This window comes from Colossoma macropomum, unplaced genomic scaffold (assembly GCF_904425465.1).
Source record: "Colossoma macropomum unplaced genomic scaffold, Colossoma_macropomum, whole genome shotgun sequence".
NCBI lineage: Eukaryota > Metazoa > Chordata > Actinopteri > Characiformes > Serrasalmidae > Colossoma > Colossoma macropomum.
The window spans coordinates 50,001-65,261 of NW_023494787.1; the positions used below are offsets into that span (position 1 = coordinate 50,001).

The 15,261-nt window shown below is 43.6% G+C and overlaps 2 protein-coding genes and 1 non-coding gene across 3 annotated transcripts in view; 1 reads left to right on the forward strand and 2 right to left on the reverse strand.

Annotated features, from left to right (window-relative positions):
* LOC118806267 overlaps positions 1-1,720 on the reverse strand; it is a 1,866-nt gene extending 146 nt beyond the window's left edge. Inside the window, exon 1 of the ribosomal RNA XR_005007103.1 lies at positions 1-1,720. This exon is cut by the window's left edge and continues 146 nt beyond it. This is a non-coding gene — a ribosomal RNA (18S ribosomal RNA).
* LOC118805159 overlaps positions 1-15,261 on the forward strand; it is a 1,027,118-nt gene that overhangs the window by 30,325 nt on the left and 981,532 nt on the right. The gene's annotated exons all lie outside the window — the stretch shown is intronic.
* On the reverse strand, positions 5,290-6,446 carry LOC118805152 (olfactory receptor 6N2-like). The gene has a single exon (XM_036565766.1). It carries the CDS (start codon positions 6,405-6,407, stop codon positions 5,469-5,471), a length of 939 nt encoding a protein of 312 aa, XP_036421659.1. The 5' UTR covers positions 6,408-6,446; the 3' UTR covers positions 5,290-5,468.

The following is a 15,261-nucleotide window of genomic DNA, read 5'->3' on the forward strand; positions in this document are numbered from 1 at the left end:
TAAACCATCCGATCGGTAGTAGCGACGGGCGGTGTGTACAAAGGGCAGGGACTTAATCAATGCGGGCTTATGACTCGCGCTTACTGGGAATTCCTCGTTGATGGGGAAGAATTGCAATCCCCAATCCCAATCACGAACGGGGTTCCGAGGATTACCCGCGCCTGTCGGCGGAGGCGAGCGACCCGCTGATCCGTCCAGTGTGGCGCGCGTGCGGCCCCGGACGTCTAAGGGCATCACAGACCTGTTATCGCTCCATCTCACGCGGCTGAATGCCGCTTATCCCTCTAAGAAGTTGGGGAGAACGCCGACCGCGGGGGCCGCGTAACTATTTAGCATGAGGGAGTCTCGTTCGTTATCGGAATTAACCAGACAAATCGCTCCACCAACTAAGAACGGCCATGCACCACCACCCACAGAATCGAGAAAGAGCTATCAATCTGTCAATCCTTTCCGTGTCCGGGCCGGGTGAGGTTTCCCGTGTTGAGTCAAATTAAGCCGCAGGCTCCACTCCTGGTGGTGCCCTTCCGTCAATTCCTTTAAGTTTCAGCTTTGCAACCATACTCCCCCCGGAACCCAAAGACTCGTGGTTTCCCGCAACGCTGCCCGGCGGGTCTTTTGTCGTAACGCCGCCGGATCGCGGGTCGGCACGGTTTACGGTCGGAACTACGACGGTATCTGATCGTCTTCGAACCTCCGACTTTCGTTCTTGATTAATGAAAACATACTTGGCACATGCTTTCGCTTTCGCCCGTCTTGCGCCGGTCCAAGAATTTCACCTCTAGCGGCGCAATACGAATGCCCCCGGCCGTCCCTCTTAATCATGGCCCCGGTTCCAAAAACCCATGGAAGACAGAACCGGAGTCCTATTCCATTATTCCTAGCTCAGGGTATTCAGGCGGTGCGTGGGCCTGCTTTGAGCACTCTAATTTATTCAAAGTAAACGCTCCGGGCCCCCTGGCGCGGACAACCCAACCAAGGGCATCCGGGGGGCGCCGGCGGGCAGGGCGTGGGACGGGGCGTGTGGCTCGCCTCGCGGCGGACAGCCGGGCCCACTCCCAAAATCCAACTACGAGCTTTTTAACTGCAGCAACTTTAATATACGCTATTGGAGCTGGAATTACCGCGGCTGCTGGTACCAGACTTGCCCTCCAATGGCTCCTCACCCATGGGTTTAGGATGTGCTCATTCCGGTCACGGCGACTCGAAGGAGACTCGTGCCGTTATTTTTCGTCACTACCTCACCGTGTCGGTAATGGGTAATTTGCGCGCCTGCTGCCTTCCTTGGATGTGGTAGCCGTTTCTCAGGCTCCCTCTCCGGAATCGAACCCTGATTCCCCGTTACCCGTGGTCACCATGGTAGGCACATATACTGCCATCGAAAGTTGATAGGGCAGACGTTTGAATGAGACGTCGCCGCCTCAGAGGGCGCGCGATCGGCCCGAGGTTATCTAGAGTCACCATCAATGGGTTATGGGTCTGATAAATGCACGCGTTCCGCTTTCCTCCCCCCCCTCACGAAGCGAGAGCACGGTCGGCGCTTGTTCGCATGTATTAGCTCTGGAATTACCACAGTTATCCGAGTAACCGTGTGGAGCGATCAAAGGAACCATAACTGATTTAATGAGCCATTCGCAGTTTCACTGTAACGCCCGTGTGTACTTAGACCTGCATGGCTTAATCTTTGAGACAAGCATATGTTACTGGCAGGATCAACCAGGTAGCGAGCAACCTCTGTCGGGGTGGGAGCCGGCCAGGGAGACAGCGCACCGAGGAGGCCAGGCCAGCCGCCCCGGTGAACTCAACGGCCGTGACATACACATGCCGGCTTTTATGAGAACACGATGGGGGGTTCGAGGCCGTCCTGCAACGGGGGCAGAAGTGTGGAGCCGTCGGCGGCGCACGGAGAAGGACAGGCCGGCCGCCCCGGTTAACTCAACGGCCGTGACACGCACGCCCCTCCGCGGGGGCTTACATGCTGGCTTCATGAGGAAACGGAGAGGGGTTCAGGGCCATCCAACACACCGCGCGCGCGCCGGGGGCCCCCGTGTCAAGGAACTCATATCTCCGCGGCAGCCCCACCGCGGGTCGCGCAACACCAGCTTCCTGGGGGGAGGCCGGGTGAGCGTGGCCGCGCTCGGAAGCTCAACGGTCGGATTCGGGTGCCCTTCCGACCGGAGGGTAATTTTAAACCAGGAAATGTTCGATTCACGGGAAATGCCAGCTACAAGGTGGGGGGGGGCCTCTTTCAAGCACCCGAGCCCGAGCCGTGCGGGCATCCGTGCGATCGGACGGACTGAGCGGATCAAGACCGGCCTTCTGAGTCTCTCTCGGATAGGGTCGGGCGGGCTTCGTCGTTGCCGAAACCCCCCTGGAGGCTGGCCCGCAGAGACGGGGAGGAACACACACGCCCATAGTGGCCGTATCTAACGCCGGACGGTGGCCTAACCCCTGGCGGGCCGGGTATGCCATTCGATCGGAGCGGACCAAGGACTTGGCCCAGAAAAGCTCACCATCTTTCGGGTTTATTTGCAGGAGGAGACTGGTTGGACTTGTGTCTGAAAATTGCACTAAGTCCATAACGGTACTTGGACCCCGAGCAAAACTCACGTCGCCACTGCTTCTCGAAATCCCGATGGCACCCCTCTGGATTTTTCATGCGCACCAGACACTCCAGACCGCGGTCGGGTTTGAATCTGACCGGAAACGGTGCAACTTGGGCGGATACGCAAGTAGGACGAAGACCCTGGTTGCGCCACCTAGGCGAATTTTATGGACTCGGTAAAATTTTTCACCAGACACTGGGAGACCACAAAAACTTTGCCGTTTTTTTTTTTTTTTCCTCCGGGGGGGCTTTCCTACTCCCCGTAGCCCAACAGAGGGCACTATTTTCGGCCCGGTTCGATGGGTCATGCACCCTGGAGGTGCCACCTAGGCGAATTTTATGGACTTTGTCGTTTTTAGCCGGGGAAAACTTTCAAACTTTACCGGGGCCCTCCCAAACATACCACCGCCACCAAACTTCACCGGCCTGCTCTCCTCCTCCACCCGCTTCCAATGACCCATCGACCGGCACCCCAGTCCGCTCCCTTCCGGAGATGCCCAATACCCACCCTTCCGTATGCCCACAAAACACATATACCTCCAGGGCCCCTTTTTTCCCCTACCGACCTCCCTTAACCTGCCCTGCGATGGACTGGCGACCTGTCCAGGGTGTATCCTGCCTTCCGCCCAATGACAGCTGGGATAGGCCCAGAAGGATAAGCGGTTTAGCTGATGGATGGATGGATGGATGGATGGATGGACGGACGGACCTCCCTTAACTCCCTTCCCCGGGCTTTTTCGGATTCCCCGCTCCAACCCATCCGGGGCTAAGGGCCTCCAGGAACCCAGCACACCATCCGAACCCTTATGGCCCACACTTAAGCACCCCTCCCCCACATTAAACCCCTTAATACCGCTGCTACAGAGAACCGGGCCACTGGGAGACCAAAAAAAAAATAAAAACCCGCCGGCCGCTGGGAGACCAGAAAAACTTTAGCGCTGAAACTCATGCCCGCTGGGAGACCAGAAAAACTTTGCCGATTTTTCTAACTTTTTCTCCGGCCACTGGGACACCGTAAAAACTTTAGCTTCGCGGGTGCGACAATTCGTCGCTTATTAAGGTTAGGGTTAGGATTAGGGCCAGGGTTAGGGTTAGGTTTTGGGTAAGGTTGGGTAAGGTTAGGTTTTGCGTAATGGAAGTAACATATTAACAATAGATCTACTTAATGTAAGTAATAATTCAATGGAACATCTACAAGATATTTGCTACAGTATATTCAGATGCTTCACTACTGCTACTTCACTGATATGTTGTTGATGTGTTACTGGTAATCTGTTAAGAATTTATTAATCATGTACCACTCCAATAAAGTGTTACCTTAATTTGTTTCATCAGACAAAAAAATAAAAGGCTAGTGAAGTGTGGAGTATATTCCTTTCCAGTTTTCTTTATATTTGTTTGCACAAAACTGCATATTGTGACACAATGTATGTAATTTTTTGTTTGTTTGTTTGTTTGTTTTATTAAAACATGTTTTTATTGTCAAAATAAATGTGACAAAAAAGAGATATATATTAATAGAGAAATTAATTAAATGGCAGAAATAGACACTATTAGCCTCACTCTGTAAAAGCTCAGCAGAAACAATACTGTAGAAACTGTTAAATGTTCACTACATTATTAATTTATTAATCACAGCCATTTTATATGATACAATAATTAGGCTGATATATGATATTTACATTTTTTTACTTTACATAATTTGCAGCATATTTGAGTATTTAATCCAACATAATTTTCATCTGAAGAAACATAACCACATAAATAAGGAATGTAAAGCAAAACAAAGGTTATAATATTCAAAGTGCAAACGCACTTTAAGTTTCACGTAAGGGTCAATATCAGAGTCTGATTATAATTTCACACGATTAAAGAAAAAATACCTCCCTAACAGACTTTTACAAAATAAGATTTCACAGCGTAGTTTTTTACTCATAGTGAGGACTCTTTTTGTACTGTTAGGTGTTGATGAATTGTCAAAACATATTCTGATTCAGCACAACATTTTGCTAATGTGTGTGTATATATATATGTATATACATATACATATATATATATATATATATATATATACATACATACATACATATTAGGGGTGGGAATCTTTAGACACCTCACGATTCGATTCGATTACGATTCAGAGGGCTGCGATGCGATTATAAAACGATTATCGATGCATCTTGATGCATCTTTTTTTCCTCTGTACAGGATTTCTATCTTCCTACTGTCTAAAAACTTGGTAGTTTTAAAGCAAAGTATTTGTAATGGTCCATAATACATTTACATAATGGATCATTACAAATACTTTGCTTTAAATATCTAAAATATCTTTTATTAATAAATCAAATGGAAGTGATGTGGCAAGTGAACTAGAAGGCTCTCATTCAGAGACGCTGCTGCCACTCATCTGGGTATTTTCGAGACTGGACGCTGAATCTCGGCTCCAAAGTGTGCAGCATAGCGCGAAAGCCCTGGTTCTCAACGACTGAGAACAGACAGCAGACAGCAGGTTTGACTTTGTTGAAAGGACAAAATGGCTCTTCTTATCATTTGTGTTGTGACTCCTGATCTAACCTGGCTTTAATGCAGAGGGAGCCGGTCGGATTTCTCGCTCGTCCAGTAGTGTTTTTGTTATGTGCCGCCACAGACTGTCCGGGTGCTGCACTTACCCACTTCCAGTTCCACCTTTTGCGTTCTCAACATACAGTTTACAGTTTACAGTTTCAATCTAAATAAAGTAGAATAAGATGTCTCTTTCTAATTGATTTTCTTCATCCTAGCCAAATGTCCTGCACTTTCCTTGTATAATAATCATCATGAATGGAATAAAAAATACATTTCAAATAAAAAGAAAAAAAAAAGAATTTCAATCTGCAAAGATGTGCATCTTTCTCTTCCAAATCAGTCTCTTAATCCTTTTTGATATCTCCTGCAGTTTCAGCCCATATATTATGGGATTGAGTAGAGGAGGTATGACCATGTTTTCAGCTGACATTATCACAGCAAAAATATGAGGTACATTTCCTTCTAACCTGTTGTTTATCACTTCAAAACATGCAGTACAAGAGAATGTGGTGAAAACAAAAAGGTGTGGGAAGCAGGTCTGCAGAGCTTTTCTCCTGAACTCTTTTGAATTCTTTAAACAGATGTCAATTATTCTAATATATGAGTAGATAACAAACATCACAGGTGGACAGACAGCAATGGGTAAAGCAAGAAGCCCATATGTATTCATAGCTGTTATGTCTCCACAACTTAATTTAGCTATTGAGTAATTGCTGCAGGATATTCTGTTTAATTTAAATTTGCACAGCTTTCGATATGTTAGTATGATGGAAATGCCAATTTCACAGGAAGGCACAAACCAACAGAAAAATAAGAGCTTTTTCACAGTGGACATTTTTACAAGTGTTGCATATTGTAATGGTTTACATATGGACACATATCTGTCATAGGCCATAGCTGATAACAGTGCGAACTCTGATGCAGCATATGTATAAAGGCAAAAGGCCTGAAACAGACAGGCTCCATGAGAGATAACCTGTATTTCAGACAGTAAATCACTCAGTACTTTAGGATAAAAGGCAGCTGTTCCAAAGAGAGAATTGCAAAGTAAAGCAGCAATGAATATGTACATCGGCTCATGGAGACATTTGTTTGTGTAAATAACAGAAATGACAACAGAATTACAACAAATTATCAGTATTAAAACTGTGAGAGTAATTATAAAGTAAATGTATCTATATTTCTCCAGCTCCACATGCCCTTCCAAAGATAAGTATGTAACATTTGTAAAATAATCCATGAATTTCCATATAGTAGCCTAAAAGTGTCTAAAACAGGTTAGTCAGAGTAATCTGATTGTGCTCACACCAGTGTTTTATGTTTTTAGTCAGTCATCATAAACTCAATGCATCTAAGTGAAGATACTGAGCACAGTGAAGGTACTGTAGCTGTACTGGCTGTAATGAGGACAACAGCTTTGTGTGTCTGTATTTGTAAATTCTCTACTGGACAGATACAAATTCCTTAGTGGTTCACTGACTAATTTACTGATTGGTCACTCTACATATGAATTTATTTTGAATATTTTTACATTAATATTGTATCCCACTATTTTGCTAATTTGTCCCCACCCAATTTCTTCCATTTTTGCTATTTTGTCACATTTGCATGTTTCAGATTATCCAACTACTTTTAATACAAGATAAAAACAACACAAATAAACACAAAAGGTTTTTTATGATTGTTCCTTTTATTGATAATAATGAGATATTCAAAACCTATATCACCCATGTGAAAAAAGTAATTATCCCCCTAAACCTAATAACTGGTTGTGCCACCCTTGGCACTTTGTGACTTTTGTGATAACTTGTGATGAGTCTTTTACATCACAGTGGAAAACTTTTGGCACACTCTTTTTTGCAGAATTGTTTTAATTCGGCTACACCAGAGGTTTTTCAAGCATGATCTGCCCATTTAAAGTCTTGCCACAGCATCTCAATGGAATTCAAGTCAGGACTTACTCAGGCACTCTGAGACCTTCATTTTGTTTCTTCTAAGCCATTCAGAGGTGGACTTGCTTGTGTACTTCAGATCATTGTCCTGGTGCATAACCCAACTGTGCTTGAGCTTTAGGTCACAAATTAACAGGCAGATATTCTCCTTCAAGATTTTCTGATAGAGAGCAGAGAGCAGAATTAATGGTTCCATCAATTATGACAAGTTGTTCGAAAGTCCTGCAGAAGCAAAGCAGCCCCAAACCATCACACCACCACCATCATGTTTGACTGTTGGTATGGAATTTATTTAACTGGTTGATTTAGTAACTAAGGCAGCCAGGCATTTTTCCTTCAATAAAGGCAACCGTCATTTAAAATCAGCATTTTATGTTTACTTACTCTAATATTATTATAATAAAAAGTAGTTTGATGGTCTGAAACATTGAAGTGTGCAAATACACAAAATAGAAGAAATCTGAAAGGGGACAAATACCTGCTCATAGCACTGTATATGTCTTCACCCATTTCCTTTCATTAGTACAGGATGACTGCAACCATGGGATCTGGTCAAAATATCGCCTTGAAAGTACTTTCAGCTCTATTAACTATTATCTCTGATACTATTTCTGTTTTGTAGTACTACTATAGCAGCAACGTCTCCTTTCTTAGCCTTACTGGGAAAAGTCCACATGCAAGAGTCCATCATGGAATCAGTCTGCTTGTGGGGGTCCATTCTGGAAGGAGTCCACCTGCAGGAGTCCATCAGAGAGAGAGAGAGTCTTCTTGCAGGAGTCTATGAAGGAGGGAGTTTACCTGCAGTAGTCCATCAAAGAGAGAGTCTAACTGCAGGAGTCCATCAATAAGGGAGTCTTCCTGTGTGTGTCCATTAAGGAGGGATTCTACCTGCAAGAGTCTATCAAGGAGGGATTCTACCTGCAGCAGTACATCAAAGAGGGAGTCCACCTGCAGCAATCCATTAAAGATTGAGCATGCCTGCAGGAGTCCATCAAAGAGGGAGTCTTCTTGCAAGAGTCCATCAAGGAGGGAGTTTACCTACAGTAGTCCATCAAGGAGGAAGCCTACCTGCTTGAGTTGATCAAGGAGGGAGTCTACCTGCAGGATTCCATCGAGGAGGGAGTCTATCTGCAGGAATCTATCAAGCATGAAGTCTACCTGCAGGAAACAGATACAGTGGAAATCTGACTAGAAGAAATTGGGAAGGGGGCAAATACTTGCTCAAAGCACCATAAATCTGCACCCATTTCCTTTCATTTCCCATTTCCGGATGATAGCAACAAGTGGGTTAGGTCAAAATATCACCTTGAAACTACTTTCAGCTTCCACTGGTGGTAACTATTACCTCTGATACTACTTCTATTTTGTAGCACTACAGTAGCAGCAGCTTCTCCTTTCTTAGCCTCTCTGTAAAAAAAGCAAGGGAGTCTACCTACAGCAGTCCATCAAAGAGAGAGTCTACCTGCAGGAGTCCATCAAACAGGGAGTGTACCTGCAGGTGTCCATCAAACAGGTAGTCTGCCTGCAGGAGTCCATCAAGGATAGAGTTTAACCGCAGGAGTTCATCATGGAGGGAATCTACTTGCAGAAGTCAGAAGTCCATCAAACAAGGAGTGTACCTGCAGAAGTCCATCAACAAGGGAGTCTGCCTGTGAGTGTCCATTAAGGAAAGAATCTAACTGCAGGAGTAACTGTAGAGGGAGACTACCTGCAGGAGTCTATCAAACAGGGAGTCTATGTGCAGGAATCCATCAAGTAGGGAGTCTACCTGTAGATGTCAGTTAAGGACAGATTCCACCTGCAGGAATCACTTAAGGAGGGAGCCTATGTGCAGGAGTCCATCAAACAGGGAGTCTACCTGCAGAAGTCCATTAGGGAGGAAGTCTGCCTGTGGGTGTCCATTAAAAAGAGAGACCAACTGCAGGAGTTCATCACAGAGGGAGTCTAGCTGCAGGAGTCCATCAAACAGGGGGTCTACCTGCAGGAATCAGTTAAGAAGGGAGTCTGCCTAAGAGAGTCCATTAAGGAGGGATTCTACCTGCAGGAGTCTATTAAGAAGGGTGTGTACCCGCAGCAGTACATCAACGAGGGAGTCTACCTGCAGTAGTCTATCAAAAAAGGGAGTCTTCTTGCAGGAGTCCTTTAAGGAGGGAGTTTGCCTGCAATAGTCCATCAAGGGGGGAGTCAACCTTCTTGAGTCCCTCGAGTAGGGAGTCTTCCTGCATGATGCCATCAAGTTAATCAAACGTTTGTTACTGTTTCTATTTAACTTATTCTACCATGTACTTCTTGAGTACCATGTCAATACTACTTTCATTACTCCAAGTTGAACTTCATACAAAAATTGAATCCCACTCTACTTATCTGTCCTGCTGTAGAATTCCTCATTGAGGTCTCTGAAATGGTCAGGAAAACCAACATTATCACAGTGATATGCCAGCTTCATCAAAGAACATGAATCCATTTTTGCCTTAGGAGAGGGTCCATTTGGTCTTACTTTGTGACCTCAATATCCAGAATGACTCCACATGACCTTGGTCAACACCATCTCACTTCCTAAAGTGATCACCCACCACAGAGCTAGAAACAGTCTAAAGGTCACGTTACTCAAGGAACTCTACTACATCTAATATCAGGTCACACCACCTTAGGAATCTGATAGGGGTGTAAAACATACTGAAAATCCCTATTTAATTACAAGTACTGTTATTGTAGTGACAATTTCCTCAAGTATGAGTAAAAGTACTAGTAAATAAAATGACTCACGTGAAAGATAAGTAGTCTATTGACAAACTACCTGAGTATTTGAATTACTTTTTGTATTTCCTCTGTCACAAACTGAAAATATTTCTGAGTTGACTCAGCTACATCAATTGAAATAATATGTACAGAAAAAACTAAAGCAAAACATGATATTATGTGAGAAAAAAAGTTCTCAGAGCTGAGACTGATCACAGTATGCTCTGCTAGTGACACCTGTTAACTGAAGTAGCTTACAGACACTTTGAATAACATATATAAAATATATATAAAATAGATTTTAAGTTTATTAAATAGAAACACAATAAAGGAAAGAAGAAAACAGTGAACTGTCACCAGAAGTGGCTTATGTCACCAGTCTGTTTATCATTAAACCCTCTATACAAGTATACTTCAAGAAAATGCAGCAGAGATTACAAGCAGAATTATGCCTGTATTACAGCAGCTCAGATCATTTGCATGAATACAGCAGCTATATTAGCCCCCAAGACATAGCAAATAAAAATCCATTTTAAATACAACTTTTAAATGAAAATTTAAGTGATAACTCATGTAATGTCACATACATAATTCATACTGGTTGATCAGTATTATGTCCCAAACCACAATAATCCAGTACCCCCTTCTTGAGTCCACTAATTCAAAGTCAAAATGTATTTATATAGCAGTTTTTACAATAGGCATTGTCACAAAACAGCTTCACATAAAATCGGGGTTAAGCCAAAGACAACAGTGGCAAAAAATATTAAAAAAGAGCACAATAAATAAATGTTGTGAGGAACCAAGATTCAGAAGAGGAGTCCATTGTTAGAAATTTGACAGGAAGAGTCAGAAGACGAGATCTTCAGATTGCAAATTTTATTAATGTGCATGCTGAGAATCAAGTACGGGCACAGCTTGGTCATCAGTCTGTCACCAGTCCCATGAACACATAGTCTGACATGGTTTAAGAGATACTGGGATCAGGAGTGGAGGCAAAGAGGGATGAGAAGTAGGTGAAGTGGGAAGCATCAAATGGTAGGGGAGGAAGGCGAAGGAGGAAAGATCAAAGGGTAGAAGATGATGAGGAGTAAGGTGACAAATGTTGGAATACACCTGTAAGACAATACAGCTAGTAAAACAAAGGGGAAACATATAAAGAAGGCACATGTGTTTTCTCACAGTGTCCCCTTTGATTCTTCTTGTTGATTGAGTGGTGCTACATGTCTATATATGAAACATGTGTAGAACAAGTATTTGGAAACAAAAACAAACTAAAACAAGAATATAATTGTACAAAATAAAGCCAATACTATTTTTTTTAAGAATATTATGCCAGAAATTTCCATGCAGCTAGGTGTTGTGGTATTGTAATGAATATATTACTATTATAATCAATAAGAAATCCATAATTATAAGCTAAAAAGTTGATTAACAAAAGTGTATTAATCCTCTCACTAAGGATAGGCCTTGCTGTGTGTAAGATAGGGGATTTTCTCATGAGAAAGTCCTGAAGTTTAGAAGCATCTAGTGTACTTTGTTGTGAAGGAAAGCTGACCCTCAAAGAGGGAGGTAAGCTGATAGGGAACCAGGCATAATCAGTTTTGGAACCAGTTCAATAAGACAAGAAGCTAATTGGGTAGCCTGGGATAGCTGAGCATGGCAAGTTTTTTAAAAAATAAGGACAGGTGCGGTTGGAAATAAGGGTTTCCAACTGAAGTGTAAAAATAGGAAATAATGGGAACCAAAGAGAACTGAGAAAAGGTGAGAGGGAGGGGGTGATTGCTTCATCGCCCCCAAACAGGGTATAAGAAAGGATGTTTCTGTATTGTACTTTGCCTTTGGCTGTCCGGAAGCCATCTTGCCACCTGAAGCTCAATAAAGAAGAGGGCCTTTTCCTTCCTTCCAAAAGAACTCAATGGCTGAAGTCTTTTATTCAACTTTCTTTTATTTTTGACTAAATTTTATTTTATTTTTTTTTTTGCATTTATGATGAGAACAAGCAATTAGATTAATTAAAGAACTGAAATATAGTTATAGAACAGATTAGTGTTTAATTATCCATATGTTGGGGCTCTGAGCGAGCGGGAATCGCACTTAGTCCCGACAGTGTTAAAGTTGTAGAGTTCGGGCTGCTCCTAATCAGGGGAGATCCACTACACCTGTGGGACTGCCTATTTAAGAGCAAGACTCAGTTTCAGCCTAGCTCAGTTTTTGTATGAAGCTTTTACAAACAACTCGGCTGGTATCTTGGGTAGAGACAAGAGGGATTTTCTCTCGTGTCTCTTTTTCCCTGTCTCTAGCTTCATGAGACCTATCCTGTTTTTCTCAAATTTCAGCTGTTAATACTTTGAAAAAACAAACAACATTTTGATCCCCACCTAGGATGTACTTATTAATTCTTCTTAGCTGTATTCCTTTGTCTCATTAGGTCTGCATTTTGGTTCTCTTTGAGCCTGTGTTGGTGATGCACTCGGTTACATTAGGGGAATACAGAGGGAATCCTGGGTTCAAATTTCCCTCTGAGTGAGTCACCATTACAAAATGACTAAGCCATAATAACCTAGAAGAACAGACCATGAAACAGGATGAGCAGCTCTGGTCAATCAGGGGGCTATGGTTGGTAGGCATGAGCAGGTTCTGCAACAGATGCTGACCAGTTGCAGACAGTAACCCTAGCCCTGCAGGCTGGTCCTGCAGAAGCTGGTCCTGCAGTAATACCCCCTGCAGCTCCTGCAGTAGCACCTCCTACACATGCCCCTCAACTAGCACACCAGGCCGCTGGGGGACAGAGCCCTCGGACTGGACCTCAACTACCCCCTCCCAAAAAGTATGCATGGGATCCAGGGAGTTGCCAGGGCTTTTTAGTGCAATGTTTTCTAGTCTTTGAAGAGGTACCATCCTGGTTCCCTACTGGCTAAGGTGGCTTACTTCATTGCATTGTTGTCAGGACATGCCCTCACTTGGGCAACACCTGTGTGGGAGAACCGGACCGATACCCCCTATCCCTTATGAATACCACCTTTGAGGCACTGCAGCAGGCATCCATTTTTACTAAGCTGGACCTGCTCAGTTTTTACAACCCTATCCAGATTAAACAGGACGATGAATGGAGAACAGCTTTCATCACTCCATCGGGTCATTATGAGTACCTTGTAATGCCATTCAGATTGATGAATGCTTCAGCTGTCTTCCAGTATTACATCAATGAGGTCTTCAGGGAAGCCCTTGATCATTACGCTTTCGTCTACTACTAGACAATATACTCATCTTCAGCTGTACAGTAGATGAGCACATTGAGAAGAATTTTCCAATTTTCCACAATCCATGACTTTCTTGGGCTTTCTTGGGCTTTTCTTTTTTCTTAGGCAAATGTAATTATGATGTGGGAGACAGGGAGCTGCTGGCAGTTAAGTTAGCCCTGGAAGAATGGAGGCACTGGCTGGAGGGGGCCAAGCATTAGTTCTTGGTCTGGGCATAAAAACCTTGGCCTACATCCAGCAGGCCAAACGGTTAAATCCTTGTCAGGCCAGGTGGGCACTCTTCTTCGGCCGGTTCAACTTTGCCCTGTCATATCAACCAGGTTCGAAGTATGCCAAGCCAGACACCCTCTCCCATCAGTGGGAGCATCCATCCCTTGACTGCTCTTCTGAGATCATTAACCCCAACTCACAGGTCGTGGCGCCAATCCAGTGGATGTTAAATGGCGCCATTCAGAATGCACTCCAGAGAGAGCCAGACCCTGGTGGAGGACCACCAGACAGGCTCTATGTGCCCACTTCTGTTAGGTCCCAAGTCCTTCAGTAGGGGCATGCCTCATCATTCATGGCTCATCCAGGGGTTACCTGCACCATGGAGTTACTTAGAAGGTGATTCTGCTGGCCTCACATGGAACAGGAGGTGTGGGCTTTTGTAGCAGCCTGCCAAGTCTGTGCCCATAACAAGGAACCTAGGGCAAGACCAACAGGTTTGCTCTACTCTCTACCCATTCCTTTATGTCCATGGTCCCACCTCTCAATGGATTTTGTCACAGGGTTGCCTGCATCCAAAGGCTACTCTGTAATCATGGTGGTGGTCGACTTGTTCTCCAAAACCTGCAAATTTATCGCACTATCAGCACTTCCTTCTGCTAAGTAGATCGCAAGGCTACTCCTCCACCATGTTGATTGGATCCATGGGTTACCATCAAACATAGTATCTGACCGAGGTGTGCTAGCTCTCCCTGAGATACCCAGAGCTGCTAACAGCAAGTCTGAGCCCTGTTTGACTAGCCCTGCTCTTTTCTAACTTCTGCACATCCCTAACTGTATAATCTTCTCAGTCATGCAAAAAACTAACTTACACATCTCACAAACAAAGCTACTCTCACTAGCAAAGAGAGGGCTTGCGGTCTGCCACATTGATATGTTGCTTTATTGGCTGATAATTTGAGTCTTTCCCAAATGTGTTTCAAGGGTTCCATGAGAGAAAAGAATAGCCTCCAAAAACTTGTGGTTGTGATTTACTGTAATATGCAGGTTCCCTTGATTAACTAGCATCACTCTGCTAGAGAAAGAAACTCAGCCAGTGCTGCTCTTTCATGTCTCAAGATACATAATTGAGATTATAATAAACATCAGACAAAAAGGAGAGATAAGTGTTTAGTTGCATATGAGCATGAGCATTATTGTCTATCTGAACAGAATGAGTAACTTTTCTGAGATATCTACTCTGCATGTTTTTTCTGACTGACTTCTCATATCTTCAATAAACCACTATACATGAGCTGATGCTGTACATCTCGATGTCTATTAATAAAAGGTTTTGTTATTAATGTAGAGGAAACCACTTACATGATTTATAAAAATGAAGACACACATCAACAACTACATGAGCTATCATTTATAAACATTTGTACATTTTCAAATTCTGATTAACTAATGAGTAGCACTACCTATGAATCCTGTGTTCAAGGACCACCTGCTTCCTCTTTTTATGCAACATGTAATAACAGGTACCAGTGTTGTCACTGAGCAGTAGTAGGCTGATACCAAAAGGTATACCAAAACCTGTGTTATAGTGCATCACAACAATGGTGTATAAAATAATCTTATGAATGCACATTGCAATACATTATGGAGCCTAACTATAAAATCATATATTCTTCCTTTATAATGTGCTATGCATCTAGCTGTAACTACTTATGAGTAATTTTACCAGTATTACAGTAAATTCTATTTAGTTTGAGTTTGCACAATGTAAGTTGGTATGTTAGTATCATCCCTGCACCAGTTTTTCACAGTGGACATTTTTACAAGAGTTGGGTATTGTAATGGTTTACATGTGGACACATATCTGTCATAGGCCATAGCTGATAACAGTGCAAACTCTGCTGCACCATTTGAATAAATAACAAAGGACTGA

What these genes read in the sequence shown, in the direction of transcription:
- LOC118805152 (XM_036565766.1), bottom strand. Translation starts at nt 6,407, where the DNA reads ATGGATTATTTTACAAATGTTACATACTTATCTTTGGAAGGGCATGTG.